This window comes from Nuphar pumila, chromosome 15 (assembly GCF_984573655.1).
Source record: "Nuphar pumila chromosome 15, dmNupPumi1.hap1.1, whole genome shotgun sequence".
Lineage (NCBI taxonomy): Eukaryota > Viridiplantae > Streptophyta > Magnoliopsida > Nymphaeales > Nymphaeaceae > Nuphar > Nuphar pumila.
The window spans coordinates 31,464,439-31,488,499 of record NC_143263.1 but is presented as its reverse complement, the minus strand read 5'-3'; the positions used below and the strand labels follow the sequence as shown (position 1 = coordinate 31,488,499).

The 24,061-nt window shown below is 35.5% G+C and overlaps 1 protein-coding gene across 3 annotated transcripts; it reads right to left on the bottom strand.

Moving 5' to 3' along the window:
* Window positions 1-673: 673 nt before the first annotated feature.
* LOC149815016 (uncharacterized) lies at window positions 674-17,511 on the bottom strand. 3 transcript variants are annotated; one of them, XM_089989100.1, is made up of 6 exons: window positions 17,437-17,508; window positions 16,615-16,639; window positions 1,539-1,578; window positions 1,259-1,333; window positions 1,053-1,157; window positions 674-977 (listed from the first exon to the last, which is right to left on the bottom strand). In XM_089989100.1, the coding sequence occupies exons 2-6, from the start codon at window positions 16,623-16,625 to the stop codon at window positions 861-863; spliced, it is 348 nt and encodes a 115-aa protein (XP_089845226.1). In that variant the 5' UTR covers window positions 16,626-16,639; window positions 17,437-17,508; the 3' UTR covers window positions 674-860. The 3 variants fall into 3 exon arrangements, with proteins under 3 accessions (XP_089845226.1, XP_089845228.1, XP_089845227.1); XM_089989102.1 differs by lacking the exon at window positions 1,539-1,578 and adding an exon at window positions 17,201-17,253 and having other exon boundaries at window positions 17,437-17,499; XM_089989101.1 differs by lacking the exon at window positions 1,539-1,578 and having other exon boundaries at window positions 17,437-17,511.
* Window positions 17,512-24,061: the final 6,550 nt, after the last annotated feature.

Sequence of the window (24,061 nt, the reverse complement as noted above, 5' to 3'; positions counted from 1 at the left end):
ATGATAGGGATAGTAAAAACTGACCCTTGGATAGCATTTTTTTGACATAAAATGCAACTTTTTAAGGATTGAAAATTCAGTATATGTAAGGCGTTGATTCTTTACTCTCCAGAAAATCTGATATATATCGGGAAAACATCATCCAAGAGCCAGTTTTTACTAAACCAAACATGTAAATCACAAAACAAAAGGGTTAGATGTGCTATAAATAAAGGGTTAAGATTTCCAAAAGTTTGTATATGAAAACGGCCTAGCAAATGGGACAGAAACCCCTTGTTTGTTTGTTTTTTTACATCTAACACCATAGATGTGATCTACAGGTTTTGTTTAGTGGGAACTTGGCCGGAATCTGACTTGTATACAGGTTTTTCCAGCAATCCAAAAAACAGTGGCTATGAAAGCAGCATTTTTTTCAACTTATAAAAACATGTTTTTTATCAAAAAACATGATCCAAGAGTCGATTCCTGCTAAATCGAGCATGCTGAACACATCTATTAGGTTAGACTATGTCAAAACAACTCGCACTGTGACATTGTGAGGTTCAAACTAGATTGTAGGTACAATCAATTGTACCAACTATAAACCGATAAATAAATCACAATTTTCTACTAGGGGTTCCTTACCCAAAGGGTAGCAAACTTACCCTTTTTCCTTTTTGCTCTTCCAATCTATGCAGGCATAAGAAGCGTGGTTGTGAATAAAAATGCGTACCTTGTTATCACAATTCAAGAAGGTATAGTCCACAAGACAACAGTTGCAAATGTGAAGGAAACAAGCACATGTTTGTGATGGATGTTAGTAAGGAGTTGGAACAATGGCATGTATCAAGAATTCATGTACACCCCCAAAGAACAGCAGGTTAACTGGGGTTTCTGAGGACAATGATCACAGAGTCTCCACGCAAGAACATCTTGCTGATGAATCGATCCTTGTTCACAGGGTGGGCCTTCTTTTTGCCTTTACCAGTCTTTGGAATCTGCACAACCACAGCTGATAAGACGGAGAAGAAAAGGAGAACAGGAATGAAAGCAAAAGGTTTTCTCACACAAACCTCTGTCCACATCTCTCTAACATTCTCAAGCACCATATTGCAGTGCCGGTCAAATGCACGAACACGTCCCAGGAGTTTCTTGTTGTTCCGACAGTTAATAAGTACCTAACAGCAGTCGAGTCAGACAATTTTCCTTCACTAAAGACAGCACTTCATTGATTGAAAGACAAAATCCAGAATATAAAATAATACAATGTGCAACTTACCTGTGTATTGTTTTTAACGCTCATCATCAACACAGATAGAGGACCAGTGTTGAATTCCTCCTCTTGTTTCTTGGCCTGGCACATGAAAAAAAATCATGAGAAAGAGAGGAGAGAGAGACAGATTGCCGCCTAAGCTAAATAACTTTCCAGAGTGAATCAGAGAGAGATTGCTGCCTAAGCAAAATAACTTTCCTGAGTGCCTATTGCATCGTATAATAATCAAGGATATATATGCCTCAAATGTTGCATAGAGAGTTTATATTCTAACTTAGGCACAGACCTCGGCAATAGAACTTGACCTCCTTTTCTTAAGTGGTAACCTGGTACATTGCATAAATATATTTAAGAAAAATATTGATAAATCTAAATGGAGATCCCTACTTCAACAAACAATGAACATGAAGGGAAAAAAATCATGTCATCATTGCAACGAAACGGGACATATTAAACCCTATTGTCCCAAACTCAAAAAAAGGACGACGAGAAGGCTGAAAAGGTAGTCAAGGTGGGTGTAATGAAACAAAGAAAAAGGTACAAAAGAATGCCTCTAAGGGCTACAAGAGCACACAAAATGCACAAATACAATGAGCCATGAGCAAGATACAAACTCACAAGTCACATAAACACTAGCCACTTAAAGGGCTACACAATGTAAAATAAATAATAATTTTAATATTGAAATGCTTGAGAAAGCATAAGCATACAATGGAGAAGAACCCCCTTTTATAGAGCCAAAAGAGAAAGCACAAGGCAAGACCAACTAGCCAAACGACTAGTTGGGCTAGTCCCAACAGCGAGAAAACAGAAAAAAATAAAAATGTTTTACAAAACTGCCCCTAATATGCAGACCTTATTACAAAAAGGGAAATAACAAAAATGCCCCTAATGGGCATTACTTATTACTTGTATATCTTGAATATTATATATATATATATATATATATATATATGAGAACTGAACATATTAGGTCCCATTTCTCGTTCTGCCCCATAGTTTTGAAGTGTTTTATGATAGATCTGAACAGTTAGATGTGTTTAGCATGCTAGATTTAGTGGGAATCAACTCTTAGATAATGTACTTTCGACAAAAAAATGTCTTTTATGAGCGGGAAAAACAGGTCAGATTCCGGTGATCCAAAAACCGGTTCCCACTAAACAAATCCTATAGATCACATCTATGGTGTTAGATGTGATAAAAAATGTCAAAAACGATGATTTTTGAGGGGCAGAACAAGAAGGTAGCAGGAGCGCATTACTCTATATATATATATATATATATATATATATATATATATATATATATATATATATACACACACACACAATGTGCATCATTTAAATACATATACATTGACACTCCCAATTTAAAAAGGCATTATTTGCATCCACTCTATGGTACCCGGATACTCCATTTTGCCCTCCATACTTGTGTTGACACGTGTATCCCCATGTCGACATGTCGACACCCGGACACGCCATTTTACCCTCCGTATATACAAGTTTGTATTCAATTTATAATTTATAATTATATTTTCAATTTATAACTTTATATTTTCAGTATATAATATATATTTTAGATATAGCATATATATTTAGATTATATTCAGTTTATTTTGTATTTATATGATATTTAATATGTATATATATAGTCGTGTCCTTGTGCCCACATTTTTTGAAATTGTCGTGTCGTACACTCCATACCCGAACCTGAACTCGTACATAGGTGACATAACATCCATTTAATATATGGCCCAACCCTTGACAGCAGGCACAACTATGAGTGTCCTAATAGAGGTCATCCTAGCTACAGGTGCAAAAGTTTCATCATAATCTATATCATACTCTTGAGAATAACCTTTCGCTATTAATATGACTTTATATCTCTCTAAAGTCCAGGCACTTTTGGTTTTGACTTTGTAAACTCACGTACAGTCTATGGTTTTCTTCCTTTTGGTAAATCTTTTATTTCCCAGGTTTTGGATTTCTCATGAGCCTCTAATTCGTCATTCATGGCTTTTATCCATTCAGGGTATAGGTAATTGGTTAAAAATATGACAAGATCTTAACTAGACAGGATATATATTGGAGAGAAAATGATTCATATGAAACAAATCTATCAGGAGGTTTATAAAAGATCTTCTAAGTTCGCCTAATTGTTGTCTTTTTAGGTTTGAATAATTTTCTAAAGCACTAGGTTGTCTTTCATTCCCATGTCTACTATATTCGATTATTATGAGCTAAGTTTGGTCAAGATTTTCACCATCCTGGATATTCAGTCATGGTTATTCATTAACAATGTCATTAACTACACAATCACCATTGCTCTTGGGTAATAAATCCAACAACAATGAATATTTAGTGTCTTTCTTAGGCACATTTTGATAAAAGAAAAACTTTCTTTTCTATGAAATAAATATTTCTAGAAACATAAAGTTTGTCATTTTTTAAATCATAGCATCTAAATCCTTTATAGTTTTCTTCATACCCAAAAAATACATATGGTATGGCTTTTGGGAAAAGCTTGTCATTTTTTTTTTGGTAAGAACAAAACACTTACATCCGAAAGTCCTTAGTAGAATAATCATGAGAGATTTTAAAAAGTAATTCAAAATGAGAAATGCTTTGAAGTTTGGTGGAAGGGACTCTATTTATAAGGTATACGGCGGTTAAAGAAATTTCAGCCCAAAACTCCTTTGGAACATGTTTTGATATTAGAAGTGTCCTAATGGTTTTAACTATATGCCTATGTTTTCTTTCGACCAAACCATTTTGTTGAGGTGTAGGCACAAGACCTTTGATGTAAAATTTCATTAGTTAAAATCTTGACATAAACTCTTCCCTTGAATCTGAATGAAAAATGGATATGTTGGTTATGAATTGATTTTTGATAAGGTTACCAAAGACTTTAAATATTTCAAAAACTTCATGTTTCGGCCTAAAAAGTAAATCTAAGTGAATCTTAGAGAAGTCATCCACAAATATTATATTATAGGCATAACCACCTTTTGAAACAACGAAAGACAAACCCCATACATCTTAGTGCCCTGATTCAAAATATTTGAATGAAGAAAAGGACCTTTTAGGAAATGGAAGAGCCTTCATTTTGGCAAGAATGTAACCGGTATAATGAAATTCTTCATTACAAAAAAAATTCAAATGTGGTATATAAGATAGTTTAGATATGCTAAGATGTCCTAGCCTTTGATGCCACAAAACGTCTACATTGTGCACATTGCAACAAAAAAGTGTCTTGGAAGAATTAGTCGATCTCGAGGTTACTAGACTAGGAAGCAGAAGCAAAAAATAAAACAGGAAGCGAGAAGCGAGATAGTTTAAAATTTATAAGCATTAAGCAAGATAGTTTAAAATTTATAAGCAGGAAGCGAGGAATCAATTTAAAAGCAAAATCATAATAAAAAAAGAAGTGATATGGGATCGAGTGGGAAGCAAAATACTAACTAAAGGAGAAGGCAATAAAAACTAAAATAAAAATGCTACTCTTTAATTTTGTGATTTTATAGTGTAGGAATTAAATTCTTCTCAAAATCCATAACTGATGGTTGTCAATCTAAAGAAAGTATATGAGAAGTGACTAAGAAGCGTGAAAGAAAGTACATGAAAAACATGCAAGAAGTTTCGCACTTTTGAATTGAGTTTTCGGGAAGTGCACTTCCCACCTATCTATAAAGCTTCTTGTAACTCTGGTTTATCCATGTAGTAGAAATTGCCTCTATGGCCTTCTCCAGTCAGGGAACCGCTTTCCTGACGGGAGAACCTGCACCTAACATTGGTTTGATGAGAATGAGACACTACACTCGTGGTCGATAATTTGAGATAAGAAAAGTAGGTTCAAGTTAAATTTTGAAACAATCTAATTTTGAGATAAAAAAAATAAATTTTTGAAATTTTCAATGCCTTTTATGTCAAGAGAGGACCCATCAACCGTAAAAACATGACTTTTAATTGAATCGGTGTCATATTCATAGAGAAGCCTCATTTGGGGTCATATGAAAGGATACTTTCGAATCCAAAAGTCAAGAAACCTTACCGAGAGGTAATGATGTAGAGAATGCAGCCTTCAAGATGGAGGAAAAGGAGTTTTTGAGGAGTGCTTGTAGGGCCTCTATTAGTTTAGTCAAGGTCATGGTTCCAATGGATTTGGAATATACAACGGTTCCATTCTTGTCATCTTGAGAAGATCCCATGAACATCACCTTCTTTTCTTTTCTTTTCTTTTCTTTTCTTTTCTTTTCTTCCTTTGAATTTTGAGCAATAGAGCTTAATGTGCCCCGATTGTCCACAATTGTGATATATGATCTTCTTCCTTCCGTCACCATTGCGAGGTTTCTCAAAATAAGGCTTGGAAAAGTGAAGTCCTTGTAAGTATTGGTGTTGGCTCCGAGTCTAGAAATGGCCAACACATTATATTTTGTTTCTTTGGTTTCGGACATAGATTTTAATCGTGTCTCCTTCATATAAACTTCGGCCAAAACCTCATGTAAAAGAAGGGATTTTTTCCTATGAATGATATTTACCCGAACTTGTTTAAATTTAGGTCTAAGGCCTCTCATAAATTGAAAGAGTTGCTCCATAAGGATTTGCTTCTGCCTTTGGAGATCACCATTTGGAATCTCTTAAATAGGCTCCAATTTGGCCATTTAATCCTAAAGCCTTTTGAGAGTACTATAGAACTCTCTAACGAACTTGTCATATTGATTACAATTATGAATCTAATCTCTCAAATGTCAAATCCCATTTGTGAGAGGCATCTTTTTGGTATAAGTTTGTTTGACAAACTCCCATGCTTTTTCTGCCCTTTCAAATTCAAGTATATTAGAGCATGGTTCTTCATGCATGCTACTCATGAAAAAGGATAGGACCTTGGTATGGTCAACCTCCCATTCTTTATAAGCTTTCTAGTAATCCAACAAAGCATTTTCTCTCTCATTTCCTTTAAGTATCTCTTCTTTAGGTACTCCATCTTCTCCTATTATGGTTTTTGTGAGAATAGGTTGAGGCTTTCACATGGGCACTCAATCCTTCACCACGAGCACGAACACGAATCCATAAGCTCCAAGAGCTCAAGGCTCTGATACCATGTAATGAAACAAAGTAAAAGGTACAAAAGAATGCCTCTAAGGGCTACAAGAATGCACAAATACAATGAGCCACTTATGGGCAAGATACAAACTCACAAGGAGTCACACAAAGAGAAGCCACTACATGGCTACACAATGTAAAATAAATAATATTTTTAATATTGAAATGCTTGAGAAAGCATAAGCATAAGAACCCCCTTTTATAGAGACAAAAGAGAAAGCACAAGGCTAGACCAACTAGCCGTTGGGCTAGTCCAACAACTAGAAAACAGAAAAAAAAAAGCAAAAAAATTGTTTTACAAAACTGCCCCTAATGGGCAGACCCTATTATAAAAAAAGAAATAATAAAAATGCCCCTAATGGGCATTACCTATTACATGTACATCTTGAATATAATATGTATATATACACACACACAATGTACATGTACATTAACAGTGGGATCATCCCAAAAATCCAAAATGGTCAATGATAATAGAGCTACACCTATCAGAAGTATGGCACTTCAACAACTTGTAGAAGTTCTCCAACCTTTGTTTAAAGGACCTTCCTTTACCAGGGCGGTCATTTCCTTTTCATCTCCTCCAAGTATGTGGCTTTTAAATTCTGGTGCATCTTTTCATATGACCCCAAACATAATTTTTCTTTCTTTCAAATGTCATGATGATTCGAAAACCTCTTATGTTTCAATTGCCGATGAAACTTGTCTTAGTATTAAAGGAATAGAAAATTTTGAAAATAATCATGGTTTTCAAGTTTCTAATGTTAGACTTATTCCAAAATTAAACCTAAATTTGCTTTATGTTTCCCAAATTACCCACCATGATTGTAAGGTCGTGTTCCCACAACATGATTGCTATGTGCAGGATTGTCAGTCAGAGAGGTTGATTGGGGAAGGTCATAGAGAAAGAGGCCATAATGTCATGGATTTTGTTTTTTTTTACCAAAGAATGTATTTTGTTGTAATGTCCAAAATCTTGATGTAAATTTGTGACACAAACATTTGGGACATCCTAGTGTGTCAAAGCTTCCTCATTTCCCAAATTTGAGAAAATTTTGTAATATTGAGGATTTACATTGTATTGATTGCATTCTTGGTAAAATGAAAAGTTTTCTTCTTGGACAAAGATCTTTTGTCTTCTAAACCTCTTGGATTAATACATTTGGATGTTTGGGGTCGACACCAATTGTATCTAAGAGACGATATGCTTATTATGTAATTTTTTTGGATGACTTTACAAAATATACTTGGATTTACTTTATTAGACATATATCATATGTATTTATCATTTTCAAAACTTTTTATAATCTTGTAAAGAATAGGTTCAAAAACAACATTTGTATTTTTCGCTTGGATTCAGGGAGAGAATTTCTATCAAATGAATTCAAAAATTATTTGAACTCAAATGGAGTAACTCTTATACATATATATATAGAGAGAGACAGAGAGAGAGAGCACTAAAACATAAAATTATATATACCAATTTTTACATCAAACAATTAGATCCGAGAATACATTTCCTTCTGTTCAGACCGTGGCAAACGCATCTATAAGCACTGATCAACTAAAGAATGCCTACATGCATGATTTTATGCTTAGAGTATTGTACCTTAGAGGGTAGTTGTACATGTATGTACAGCCTTGTAGGATAAGTGTGCTTAGTCTACCTTGATTGCAGCCTTCATATGAAAGATTGTCAAAGTTGGGTACTTCAATTATCATGATTGCCCCAACTCCCAACTACCATCCTTTGGATATTATTCTCAAATCATGTGTGGTTACAGCTTGGCCAGGAAAAAAAAGGGAAGAAAAGATTGTGTAATAGCTGAATGACAAGTTCCCTCTGGTAGATAACAACCATTGATCTTGGAGATGTCCAGAATTAGAGGCACAAGCATAGCATACTGTCACGATTGACCTGTCTACACCATGGGGATTCTGAAGTCAGTGTTTGGATTTACCGCTTTTGGACACGTCCCAACCTCTCCGTGTTTAGATGCACCCAATAATCCTAAAAAGCTTAGATACCGTAACGCCAAACGGGTTTTCCTCGAACGAGTTTGTTGAAAAAAAAAAAGGAATTAGTGGCAGCCCTTGACTGCCGCTAATTCCCTGGGCATAAAAATGACCTTTAGTGGCAGACAGTGACCGCCGCTAAAGGTCATTTTACTCAGAACTAGCGTGCGCGATCAGTGGGATGCGCTCGTCCGACATAACATCGATCGAACACTTTGATCTCTCTCTCTCTCTCTCTCTCTCTCTCTCTCTCTCTCTCTCTCTCTCTCTCTCTATATATATATATATATATATATATATATATATATATATATATATATATATAAGGTAACGTTGAATGACATTACCCTCAAACAGTGTCGGACACGTGCAAAAAGGGGCTCCAGTGGCATGCACGACTGCTACTAAAGACCCAAAAGACATCATTTTTGTGCATGTTGTTGATCATGCACTCTGATTTGGATCAAACAAGAAGGGTGTTGGATGATACACCTCTCTCTCTCTCTCTCTCTCTCTCTCTCTCTCTCTCTCTCTCTCTCTCTCTCTCTATATATATATATATATATATATATATATATATATATATATATCAGAAAAGTGGTAGCTGCCTACTACTTTTCTAGCCTAGCCTACCATGAGTGAATGAATATTTTTGGGTTGTTTTCACAAATATGATCCTGCAGATGTATTCAATATAATCGATTTGCTAGGAAAACGACACTTGGATTATGTTATTTTGACAAAAAAACATAATTTATTAAGCCTTGAATACTTATAAAAATTTTAGATTGTTGATTTTTAAACTTTATAAAAATCTACGTGTGTCGGACAATCGAAGAGTTGATTTCCATAAAATCAAGAATGTAGAACATTGTATGGCCAGATTTAAAAATAATAATGAAAAAAAAAACTTCAAAAGCCCAATAGGATGCCAGTAGGCCAAAAAAGTGGTAGGCAGCTATCACCTAATATATATAGGCGCTTTTATGGTGGTACTATACCACCATAGCTTATGGTGGTACTATACCACCATAGCTTATGGTGGTACACATTTGATTTATATAGATTTAAGCTCCAAAAGCAAAATCTAACAGTTGGATCATGTTTAGCATATTATATTTATTATTTTTGTGTTAAAGTTTTTTAAACTACCCTTATTTTCATGAATTGTGAGCCGTTGATTTTTACTGTCTCAAAAATGGAATTTTATTGTGTATTAAACATGATAAAACCTTCTAATTCTAACATACTAAATAAATCAAGTTAAACACGTCTGTACGGCTGGACTTACCATTTGGTGGCCAGATCTATGCAAACAAGAGTGTACCACCGTATGGTGTCATGTGTATCATGGTACAGAACAAATATATATATATATAGAGAGAGAGAGAGAGAGAGAAAGGTGGGATAGTTCTACCTCTTTTAAGACCATCCAAAAATCATATTTTCAAGTATTTTTTGCTTGATTTGAACCATTAGATGTGATTGTCTTTGTTTACTCAATAGCGAACATGTATTTGATTAAGATTTTTTATGCTCAAATGTGTATTTTAAAGAGGTAAAAATATCAATGGTTGAAGTATTTGCATGTAACGACCCCAACTCCTACCTTTGAAAAATGCGAAATATTTTTTTTTTCTAAGAGTCGCGGAAAACTTCCCAGAGACCTGGGGTCCCTACAGTTCCAATTTCAGTTGGATAACCACACACCACAAAGCAACTTACATTTATCAATCATAACCAATCCACTGAATTCTTTTATTAATGAATCAATAAGAGTAATATGTTCCATGTCAAAAATGAAATATCAAATTGCAGGAAATCAGAAGAACTAAAAGAAAATAACAGTAGAGCCACTCTGTCCGTAAGTGAAGTCGTCTGAAACAAATGTGACCCTTGTATCCCTCAGAAGCGAGTAGACTTCACTGATTCACCTGTGCCTGGGAAAAACCAATAAAATAAGAAGGTCAGAAATCCGAAGAATTCTGCGTACAGGTTTCCCTAATGAATCAAATAAGAAAAAGAGCATAAATAAGATCCATGTAATATTTTGAGGAATACAATTATACTCAATTCCTAAGTCAATTAACCATTCATGCATAATTAAACAGTTAACAGGAGGGAACACGAAATATGTAACATTGATCACAACTTAATCAATAAGACAATTAAATGCAAAAGAGCTCAACATCATACAATGATCAACATAAACAACCAAGTGAACAGGTAAACATGAATGAACTAATGCATGGCAAGAATATGCATGATTTATGTGCAATGCATGAACCATTTATTATCTTTCATTTAAGTTTTCCTCTTTCCATATGCATGTCCTATTAAATGCACACAATCCTTAAGTTCCTCTTTTTAATTTATCATTGCCCGCGGATACACCAAACGGGTACAATCCCCGAGGTCAAGTAGGGTTCCCGGGGTAACTTCACACCAAATTTGTATTTTATTTACCGGGTTCCAGACTTAGCCCTCGACCGATATCAGGAAATGGCACCATCAATCGGAACCTTGGAAAACAGCATCCAAAGTCGGGGACACCAGGAAAAACAGCATCCACTGGCGCCACTTTCTTAGTATAACAAAACAAACTCACAGCTGTGACTAACACACCACTCCCGGGTAAAGTGGCGTATTCTCCCTAAAACCGTGGCCAGGAGAAGAACCTCAATATCGGGTTCAGGGGCAACAAAACGCACACGGAGTTTTTGTATCCTCACGGTTTCCCCTAACCGCAACATCCAAGATTCCCACACTAAAGCAAGGACATCAAGGAGAAAGTGAATTACACTGTTCTTTATTTTCTTTTATCTAGTTATTAATTCATTTCTTTTACGTTTGCAAATTTACATGCAGAATTAATAACATAAGCTTGCACATCAGCATGCTAAGCTTTTCACGGGACCACCGCCCATGACAACATAGAACAGGGTGGTAAAACAACAAATCTCAGATTTGATTTGTTGAAATGCATCAAAATAATTAAAACGGAGAACAACTAGTTCTCGAGGCTCACCCAGCCCCTGATGATCCAATTTGATCATCACAGTATTCATAAGCATTAATCCTCAATCACATGCCACTATGCATTCTTTTCACATGCTTTCCAATGCGCATTCATGTGTGCAAGTTGTGCATGAATCAATAATTTCATAAGCATAAGCATAAATTCACACCCCCACATTAAATGCATGTTTTCATGACATGCACATACTCATGTCAAATGCAAGAGTTCATTCATGAATTGTTCCAATTAAAACATACGAGTACTTATGCCAATACACAAAAGCATAGCAATAAAAATTCAAGATTTGCACATGCCCACAAGATGTGTAACATTACATTTGAAATTTGATCACACATAGTTATTCAAGGCGAATTCCCATTCTAACGTGCACATATCCGAAGCATTCATAACAGGAAAAATCTGGGAATTTAGTGCACTAAACTGAACTTTCAGCAACATATGACAACATATTTAGTGTATACAAATCTTAAGATTTGATCCACATAATCCCGTACATTATCCACATCAAAATTCCTGTGAAATGTGTAACCAGTATGAATCTATATTCATCACATGAAAAAAAAGAAATTCCGATCCATGTCCCTACCCAAGGTAACAATGCACTAGCTGGTCTTACCAGACAATAAAACAAGAGGTTAAATTTCCAGTTTTTTTACACTATGATCAGATCATGCTTAACCACAATAAAGTATGCAGCAAAACAAACTTTAGTACAGAATTTCTAATAACATTGATATGGTCTATACAAACAATTTGTATGAGAAATCTAGGAAAAATGGTACAATAACTAAAGTAGGTATTTGGCATTTAATTTCACCAAGCACAACACTCAAAAGATCCCTTTATGCCTTAAATTAGTTTACAAGTGAAAACGTTTGTATTTCCTTTCACAAATAAGATAAAGGAATTATGAAAACAAATTTCCTCAAATAACAAGCATGTAAAGATAATCGTACAAGTGATAAGCCCTTTATTCACCTTATAATATGTTTATAATTCATCTTGTGCAGTCATAAACAAACTTTCAGTTTTAGATATTTTCGAAAAATAAATACATGTGAAACAAGTTTAAGTTTGTATACAGTGAGTTTTTCAAGTATTTGGTATTCCTATATATGCTTTCTCAAATTAATGTTAACACAGTTCTAGGTAATAGAATTCTGTTTGGAGTAGAAACGACCTACACAAAAAATTACATTCTTGACATGCATTGAAAAACACACAGTTAAGGAAATCTGGAATTCAGGAAACACACCACATGTATCTAAAAAGGATCGAACAAGTGGCCCAGTCAAAACTGGGTCTAGCACACAGCCAGACTCACCCAGCCGACCCAGTGGCTGGGTCTAGGACACAGCCCAGCCGACTTAATACCTGGACCCTATTCCTAAAAATTTATCGACTCTTTTTTTTTCTATTATTGCTGACAGCATCCCAAAATCAAAAAGAAATTTGCAGAACAGCAGGTATGCTCGCATAACTCAAACATACTCAGGTTTATAAAGTTCCTACCTTACGTTCGCCTATATTTTTGGCTTTATTTCCAGATTTACAAGCATTAAGAATCCCTAATATGGTTTTTTTTTTTCATAAGGATCAGAACTACTAGACTGCACATACATAAGAAAGTGGATCAACCTTCTGTTTTAATGTAAAAACACCATTACACGAGTATTATTCCGCAATAAAAAAAAAACATGAATACACATGGATTTCATCCATGGATCCTAGAATAAACGCTTGGATTTACCTACCCACATGCTTCCACCCTAAAATACTTCATGGAATCGAATCCATGTTCGATTTCCTCACTTAACCCAAAGAAAAACCCGTACCTTGTTCGCTGGTTTTCCGGCGATCTTTCCGGCGGTCGGAGGTTGGAGGCACGGTCAGCTGGGCTGCTTCTTGTTGCTGCCGTGACGGGGAGATCGCTGGAGGTCGGCAATGGTGGACGTGGGCTGCCGCAGCTCGCCGGCGACCTCCTCTCACCCAACTCGACAGAGAGAGCGATAGAGGGAGAGAGAGATCAAGGGAGAGAGAGATGAGGGAAGGGAGATGAGGGGAGAGGGTGAGACCCCCCTCTTCCACCTCCCATTTATCGCCGAACCCCCCCTTCTTGCCGAGATGGGTGGGGTTTCGGTTACGCCTGTGTAACCCCCCCCCTCTTTCCTGTTTTGTTAGGGTTTATCGGGCAACCCTTATCGGGTTGCCCCTTGCCTTTTAAAAACTTACAGGGGCGCGGCTCGGGTCCGGACCCGAGGCTCGTAACCCGACCCCCAACTGCATGGATCCATCAGTTGGATCCGAATGGATCCAACTGTGGATCCTCGGATAATAAAAAAAATTTAAATTTTATTTATATATATTCTTATTATTATTATTTTTATTATAGATATGGATATAAAGACCATTTTATGGATCTTAGATCCATATGTTGGATCCATTTGGATCCAAACACGGATCCAACATTAAATACTCAGTTTTTTTCTTTTCTTTTTTCCTTTTTTTTTCTACTATTAATTATTTATTTAACTATTATAAGTATAGTTTTAATACCCCATGGTGGGTTATTTACACGTTCTTTTATGGATCCGGTAACGGATCCGAGGCCCAAATTTAGAAAAATACTCGTTGTTTTCAAATAAATTTAAATAAATAATTTACAAAATTTGAGGTTATTACATTGCAAGTGTGTAGAAGGTCTTCAACCTTTTCAATGAGTCTTCAATATTCAAAGATAGATTGGAATGACAGCATTATGCTTGTTCAAAATAGATTAATCCACGTATTCAGTGTGAAGAATGCTGGAAGCTGTCACATGGATATGACTGTGGACATGAGGATAAGGCATTTTTATGAAGCTTTCTAACACAACTACTACATAAGGGATATGGTACAGGAGTAACGATGGAGTATTCATGTGACAGGTTTGACGTAAGGAAATACGAACTCTGTACAAAGTGGGAAGCAAATTATGAAGTGAAGCCAGAATCATTTAGGAAGCACACTTCTAGAATATGGGCCACATTTGGGAACTGTACTTCTCATACAAAATCTAAAATAAAGAACAAGAGCATTGAAGAAATGCCAATGAATCATGTCACAAGTGTTTGAAAGGGAAAAAAACTGAGACAATATAAAGTCCATAACACTTCAAACGCACTACGGTTCGTACTTTCCTAGTAATGGTGATATTCAATATCCTTCTCTTCACCTTGCTCATGGTTCGAATACAGGCTATTTTCTTATCTTCCTAAACTTCATTGAGCATCTTAAGATCTACAAGGGAACGATCATTGATGAGAGACCTACAGTGAATAGTCAGCGATGAGTGGAACATTGCTAGGTAGAAGTAATGAAGACAAAATAGGCAGCCTTATGCATTGCATGCACACCTTAAAAGAATAGGTTACAGGACTATGAAAATTCTGAGTTTGTTTCTATTAAAGAAAACAACATGCTGAATGCAATTCGATATTTATTTGGAGCTTATGATCAATTTGGTGATCTAGAATAACAGTTAATATAATTGATGAGAAACTAAACAATGTTATGATCTAAGGTTCAATGTCTCAAAAAAAGACGATCATAACATCAGCTCCCATAATTCTACATCAGCTTGAAGAAAAAATGGACACTTGAAATTTATGTATTTCAAGAACAGCAGTTCCCAATTATTTACTCGATGCTTTCTGTTCTTCATTGGCTTCTCCTAAGAAACAATATCTATATGACAATCCAACATTACTTTGGAGTTTGGAGCTTACATTTCTCTTGATACCAAGGACAAGATACATAATCTGGTATATAGCAGCACCAAATTAAGAATTGAAAAAAATAAAAAATAAGGAATGATGCTAAAGATATAGTGTTCAATTGCAAAAGGAAACCCATCAAAACATGAAATTTTCCCAAAATGTTGATCTGACCAGAAGGAATATTAAAGACTTGAAATTCATGGAGGTGAACATAGTGGCTAACTGATATTAACAAAATCAGTAATTGCTGATTATTTTTAACACTGCCTTTAGACAAATCCATGATAGATCTTGCTTAAACAACCTCAAGATGACTTTGGTCAAGAATTTTGATCTCTCAATACTTTGAGTGCAATTAAGCCATTATCACTATCACTGCATTAAGCTATGACCCCCAACCTGCCAAGTTTCAACTACAGAATTACTTCTAATTCACAAGGATCCTGCCATAGAGTGCCGTGGTGTTTAGCCCTTGGCAACTTATGATCCTGGTGACTTAAACTAAACATGACATGTTGTTTGTTGGATGATAAGACCAAGCCCTGTGATAGTCCAAACTCCACCCAATCGCTTTCAAGATGTACATTGAGGCAGATTGATCGCACATTTCAAGGAACCCACTTCAATAAATTCCAATAGAATTTTGTTATCTAACCATTTGCACTCATATTCCTTGTGATTCACGTTCTGCAAAATTGAGCTTGAAATTTTTTTTCTTCATATGAATTAAAGTCTAATAAGATATTATGACACAAATAGCGAATAATTCAGTCATTTCACATAACATGATCCTAAAACTCCACGGTTACAAACACAAGTGATCAAACAGTATAGATCTAGGAAAATGTGCAAGTAACTCCAGTCCAGGAATTCATCATTTTGAAACCCTTTTGGCTATGAATTTGACATCTATCAACGAGACAGTGTCAATATGATCGAGAGATGATAAAATTCCTTACAAACAGGTTCTTTGGATTCAAAACTAGTGTAACAAACAACGAAGATCTAACATTTTAATAGCCCGAGATATGAAGCCCTCCCAAGAATTACGGTGCTTAAAACTGTTCTTCAAGGCTGAAGCTAACAATATGAATGCATCTAGAAACAGTCACCATATACATAAAGCAGTGAATAGGGTCAGATCAAACTATCATTAATCCAATATTGGTAGTCTCTACAAAATGCAAACCACTCATCCCAACTAACAAAATTCTAAGATTCCATCTGAAATATTGATAACATCTGAGAATAAGAGGGAGGGGGGGGGGGGGGGGGGGGAAATAGCATGCAAGGCTGTCTGAGAATGCAGAAACAACCAAGTGACAATTATAAACAAAAATAGGCCTTGTGAATATGATAATAACAGCTAAACGCCAAAGTAAGACACAAAAAAAAAATACAGAATAATCAATCCGAAGATGACAAAGAAGTTAGGCAACTTACATTCTCATCATTATCCATGGCTACACTGCAATAATTCAAAGGAAAAGGATAGTTAGAATTTAGAATCATCCAACTGCTGAAAGAATGACTACCATTCTGCTGATCAGAAAATTACATTAGCAAGAGCTAAATGAAACAGCTTCTGCCTGCACATAGGCACACACCCACCCACCACGCACATTCACATGCACATGCACGTACGATCACACACACACACACACGTGCGCGCGTGCAAGTAGCACTAAGTGGATTTTAGATTCAACCACCTACACAGAAACTGAGAAAAGTTGGGACACACACACACATGCACAAAGTAGCACTAAGTGGATTTTAGATTCAACCAGCTACACAGAAACTGAGAAAAGTTGGGATATTGCATTATAGTGCACAAAGCTCCATCCCAAGTTACCCTGATTTTTTTGGAAAAGTGGGTGGATCCAAACAACATATAAGTGATCTCACCAACAAGCTTATTAGCGTGGAAAAGTCGACATCAAAATAGCAAGCAACTATCCTTGACAAGAAACTCATTGACCCCTTCAAATTTTTAGCTACCAACTAGCAGGAAATCAAAAGGGATCCCTACCGTTCAAATGAAGGTCACAACCCCTCTTAGGGTTTGTTCTCCAACATCAAATTCTGATAGATAATCAAGAAAAAAAATACAAATAGTTGAGTTTGGAGAAATTATATACCATCACCATTGCAAAAAACGCAGAAATTAAGAAATTATAGCAAAGATCGGTTTTTCGAACAGAATCGTTGAGAAAAAGAATGAAGAGAAATGAAGACAAATCAGAAAAAATGAAAACAAATGCGCACCAGGAAATTTCTGGCCGAAACTTCAGCCGGAAAACAACTCTCTGCTCCAACCACGACCCCGCTGTCGGTGCGAGAGGAGAGGTTTTAGGGATTGCCTACTTGGGTTTTAAGCTAGGTTTAAGCTCCTGTGAATCTCGGATCTAGATCCTAGGATAGTTCGGGTTGGATGGCCTTAATGCTTAATGGTACCACAGTCGTCAAATTGTACGGCTTATGGAATTTCGTACCAGGCCTAGATCCGACGAAAGTCCCGATTAAGATCTATTTTTTCAATGTGAATTGTATAAATTATTTATATTCTAGGGAACCTGGTTTATGTCGCCCTTATAGGACCGGGGTACGGTTTCACTATTGGTAGGTCCGATCGGGTCCTGACCCAACTATGGCTTTGTGTTTGGTAAGTTGGGTCCGATCTGGGTTGGGACCCACCTTGGCCTGCTTTAGACACCCATAGGGAAGGACATAAACTGATTGGGTTTAGTCTGAATCTAGGCATTTGATAAGATATCACCCAATTAGACTTGGATTTAGATGGGAAAGGAACGGGGTCTGCTAGGCCTTCAAATCTGCCCTTGACGTTCAGTACAAGGTTTGGAAACTGAGGCTCGATGTACGTGGCATAAAAGAATTTCTCTAGTTCAAGGCTCATGTTTTCCAACATCCTTGAGCACCTGCCGATATACTTTAGACTATGACCCTTGGTATGTGGCAGGGGGTTTAACCCAAATAGGTGGCCTAGTTGTGAGGCTTTGTTCCGAACTATGGTTCTGAAAGAAAGCCCAACAACGTAGTAGCCAGGTAAAAGTAGGTGGGGTTGTTTTTTAAATATGATCAACATGCAAGAAAACAGAAGGCTCTAATGACCTAAAGAAGTAGATTTTTGAAAAAATTTGAGAAGCAAACAATGTTTTCAATCAGATCCTAGATTGAGGAGGATTGTATTAAACCTAAGTCTACGTGAGCATGAATAATGTCTCATCAATCGGTCCTACCAAACCATGCCTAAATTTATATGCAATCCATGTCAACTGGGTTTGATTCTAGGCTCCTAGGTTCACAAGATATAAAGCTGACATTGTAGAACTCAATTTTGACAATTCGAATAGAGGAAGGCACAAGATTTATCAGGCGAAGACAGGTCCCATCTCAGTCGCCAAACCTTTTATCATTGCAAAATTTTACTGTTGCAAGTCAAAATGACCATTGAAAAAGTTTTTGAAAATAACTCGCATTCATTTTAAAATGTAGGATAATTTCGAAGAATGAGATTCGCCTGTCGGTACGTGGTTCAACCATTTCTGTCACCTTTACCAAGGGTAATTGAACCAATGATCAATCATGTGTTTTGCTTTATTCAATCATCTAAATCATGTTCTATTTCCTAAATGCACAAAGAATCAAGCATGTGCTATGACTTAGAGAATTTTTTTTTATTGAAAAACATGATGTATGCTTCAGAGATTTGAAATACTTGAAAAAGATGACACATTGAAAATCATGAGCCTTTGTTGAGAGGATACTTCTGAAGAAAAGAAATGTTAATTTATGAGAAATCCAAGTGTTTTAGGAAAATTGATTTCTAAGGAATTTCAAATAACTTTGAAAAAAAACTTGATTTCTTTGAATTCGAACTTTGAAGTAAAGAATCTAACTTAGAAAATCATGGATTGAATTTGATAAACTACTTGAAAAATCCTTGAAAGAACCAAGGTTTTTGAGAAAATCAATTTTTGAAGAAAATCTAGCAATTTTGAGAAAAAACAGTTTCATTGAAATGGAATTGGAAAATAAGTCAAAAGAAGGGGCGTGTAGCTTTGTGAAACTTTTATTTTCATGATGCAATCTAAACCTAAATGATGTATCAATATGATTTTGAGAAAATTGTTTGAAAAAGAGAGTTTATATGCCTTATAGAACTTTAATGAAGTAAATTCGCCTCATATCCCTGACTATGGCCACAGATATGGATTGAATATAACCCATTTGATTCTAAAAGGATAAAACATTTATAAAAGATTGAAATATGCAATGGTTTTTGAATATAGCCTAAGAATGTAGGCTGATTGTGGCTTAAAAGAAGATGATAAATCTAGATTTTGTTTGTATTCTAACTATGGCCATAAATACAAACTCAATCGAGTTTACCAACTCCCTAGAAGCTAATGCACATGTCATTCGTGTAGACCACGGTGAATTTGAATATGCATGAATCATCATCCATCACACAATTAACATTTATTAAAATAAAATTTAACTATATGCACATGTAAACCCTAATCTAAGTAGGAATTTAAACTCTTATTCCAAAATTAGATTTAATTTACATCACTAATTGAATTTAAATAAAGGAAAACAAAAGAAATACAGCCTTGAATATCCCTACAAAACTAAAAAACTCGTTAGTGAAGATATGTTGGCTTTTCTAGATTTATTCTGTAATATCTAAAAATTACTAGATTTTTCTAGATATAAGTCTTTTTCCATGTTTTTCTAAGATAAAAATAATAAAAGATGATATAAAATTTAAAAAATAATAAAATTAATAACTTTAAAATTCAAATTTTGGAGAAAATAACAAAAATGCCCTAAAAACAAGACCGGCCTTGAAATTAGGGTTTTCAATTTTTTTTTGTAAAATTTTGGATTTAGGGCTCAAAAAGATTCAAATCAAAACTAAATCGGATATGTAGCTTCCTAACATGATTATAAACATGAACAAATCCTAAAAACATAAAATTTTATGAAAACAAATTAGAAATATCACAAAAAACATGATTTTGCCAGTGTTTCGCTCAAACCGGGACTCTGCGAGCACCCTCTTTTCATGATTTAAACAAATAATATATCAAATGAACACAAAAATTAACCACAAATTGACATGGATAGCTCTGATGACCCTATAATTAAAATGGAATAAAATAGATATGTTTTTTATATTATTTTAATAGGAAAATCAAATAAAACCCTAAAATATGTGATTTTGCATGTAGGCATGTACTTGTCACAGTGTCAAACCTGAATCAGGGACCAAATCACCAGAAAAATTCATAAAATTTTACAGAAAGATACTATATAGAAGAACAAAGATTTTCCTTTTTACAGATCGGAAAAACCATCTTCGGTTAGGGAGATATTGTTTCGGCAATATACGCTTGATTTTAACAAAGATAAAACATATTAAAACAGGTTCTTTCGGTTTCAAGTACAGAGAAAGATAGCAAATCATATTAAAAAATTATAAAATTTTAGTAGTGAATAGAAGATATATAGAGAAAAAATTCCTTTTTACAGATTGTTGATCGAATCTCCGGTTATGGAGATACAATTGACATAAGTCAGTCTAGGTTTTAAACGAAGTATAACAAGCTCTGAGAAACCAATTCTATCTTCTAACAAAGGAAAAACAACAGTCAGATGGAAAAAATATGAAAACAATATAGTAAAAACTAGACATCAATATGAAACTACTGTAATCTACAGATCATAAATCGATTCTCAGATGATAGAAATATCGCTTCTGCAAGTTGCTCTTGAATCTCAATAGTGATTTCACGGTTTGAAAAATAAGGTTCGGTTTTCTATTTTTTGACAGAGTTTCAGAACCCAAAATAATCTATTTTTTTTTACAGAGAGTCACTGACAAATCCGTGAATCAACTCTAAAAAAGTCAGAAATTTTCAATGAAAATTCAACCATGAAACAATACGATTTTTGAGTGATCGGGGGTGAAGCACATGAATATTCAATAAAACACTAAAAACCCTAATTTAAACATGAAAAAAAATGCAAATAACACAAATAAATTGGAATTGATGCTTGAACATGTAAAATAAACACTAATATGATAAGAAAAAAAAATCAGGGAATACACAGTTAGTTTTGATTTAGCCTCTGAAAAGAGAGATTCGATCCATTTAAAGGGCGAATCTCATCTTTTATTAAGCAAAAACATAAAAAACCTTATTCTAAACCATTCTAACGGATCAAAAACAAAAAATAAACCATGGAACAACATTAGATCATGTTCTTGATTTCACTTTAGGGTTCTTGAAGGTAGATCATGCATAAAACCCATAAACAAGGGGGCAGCAATGGTGGGATTCATGAAATAAGCTTAAAAAAATTAGTAAAACAATGAAATAATATTGAAGAAGTTTACCTTGGGGGCAGCAGCTCCAATAGAGGAAGAAGAGGATGCTGAGAGGAGAGAGAAGCTCTAAGAAAGAGAGAGAAATCCTAGGGGTTGACCCACCCCATTTGGCTTATTTTTATAGATTTTCAAGCCTCGTATTTTAGAAAGAATTTAGGCCAATTAAGACTTTCCTAATTAAGTTTGGATAAGCATGTGAGGGGGGGGGGCAATTTTTTGGAAATTACCTAACCTACCCTTGGCCCTAACTACCTAATCTAAATCCTAATAAAACCCTAAAACCTATCCAAATGTGGCACCAACTTCTGTGGGGCCACATTTGGTTCTTAAAGCTCTAATTTAAAAACTTTAAAAACCAATAGTTTAAAACCAAAGTAAAAAATGGATTTTTAAAATCAATTTTGACTCTTTTAAACTTCTAACCTAACTAGAACATTGACTAACCCTAATTTAACCCCAACTTGTTCAAATGTGGCGCCACCCAAAGCGGTCCCTATTTGATTTATCAAAAACTATTTTAAAACTTGAAAATGAGAGATTTTCAAAAGAGGTTTAAAATTAGAATGAGAATTGAAAGTTTTTAAAACAACACAGAGTCCTGACTGGATCAGAACTCCTTCAGGTATGGCGCCAACTGAGTGAGCCCCACATCAAGGTTTTGAAAAAGCTGAAATAAAGACTGAAAAAGGTTTTGAAACAAAATTACAATCACTAGATGAGAATTGGAGGTTTTGAAAATAGAATCCTAAACGAACTGAAACTCTAGACTCGAGTCCTAAACCAACAAAGACTCCGACATTTAGGTTTTTGAAAGCCAAACGAAGAAGTTTTTGAGGGATTTTCTCAAAACTAATAAAAACAAGTCAGAAAAAACAGTCAGGGTTAGAGTTCTAACTCAATCGAAACTCTAAAATAGAGTCTTGAATCAACTGAAACTCTGTAAAATGGCCTAATTTTTGAAAAACAAGTGAAGAAAATAGAAACAGAGGTAGAAACAATAATCAAGATAGAGTCCTAATTGAATTAAGACTTTGAGTCAGAGTCCTGATCAGACTAAAATTCTAGATTTTTGGCTTTTTCTAAAAAACAGATGAAAGATTTTCAAAAACCAGTGAAATTAGCAACAAGCGGTGAAATCAGAACAGAGTTCTGATCCAATTAGGATTCTCAAGATAAAGTCCTGATTTGACGAAGACTCTCAGAGTTTTGAACAAACAAGAAGTTTTTAGAAGCCTTTTCCAAAGACAGATGAAAACAAGGTGAAAACTGAAATCAGATTTAGAGTCCTTATCCAACTGGGACTCTGGGACAGAGTCCTAGTTTGACTAAAACTCTTAAAGTTTTGGGTTTTCTCAGAAGGCTAAGGCAAAGTTTGTGTTTTTTTGGGAAGTGATAGCTGGTATGAGACAACTATACACTAAGCGGCATGGACGACATGGAATGCGTATTTGGAAATGCACTTGATCAGCTTCTGTTAGGCAGGTGCGCGCGAAGTGGTGCCCAGAGCCAATGAAAATGATTTGTCACATGAAAACATGTTGGTATGCGGCCTTTGGCCGTTAGGCTGTTCAGCTTGAGCAGCTTGATGCGTCACGAGCTTGTGAAGCATTTTATGCCCGTGACAGAGCGATAAGTAGGCTCACGATGGTAAGAAACGATCGTCGCGCCACATTGGCTTATTAAAAAAAGTAAGCCCGTGACAAATTGACATCAGAGTAGAAAGATTCACGGAGACCTTGTTCTTCATTGTGTGCGACACTGAAAAGGACAACAATGCTTTATCTTGGTTACGTAATTTTTCGCAGTTGAAGGGTGGTTGGCCGAGCATAGAAGCAAGATGGTATGAGACATTTTATCAATGATAAGCAGATGTGTAAGGTTGTTGTTCAGTTGGTTAAGAGAACGTAGACAAGTCAAAGATTTCTCTTAGTTATGTGTTAGGCTCACAGGTGGAGAGTGATGTTTGCCTTGTGCATGCAGAGAATGCACATTGGATTCAGCTGGATGGATTTGCACATTTGGGTATGAGAGACTCAATCAAACTTCTAGATTCTCTCCCAAAATTGTGGGTTAGCTGAGTATCCACATTGAGCAGAAGGCTCATTATTTTGGTTCCTTGAGTTGGCAGATCTTCAATGGATTGCGCATGTAGAAAAAGTTGTTCATGGATTGTTAGTTCTTACAGAAACGTTTTGCTAACTTTGAGAGAGAGTACAACGTGTTGACTTCAGGAGGAGAGTGTAACATTGCGGCAAAGTGTCCTTGTGAAGACAAGTGCTTAGGAAGACACTTTGGAGTACTGCATTGGGGTGATACACAAGAAGACGTCCCCCACTTGAGGACTAGTTTGGATCATTGAAAAACAACAAGTTGGTGCTTAAGGGAGTTGATATCCCTGCGGCATACATTGGTAGTTGTCTTTCTCTGCGATGACCACAAAGGGCTTGAACTTGCTCTTCCTGGGGTTGAAAGGTA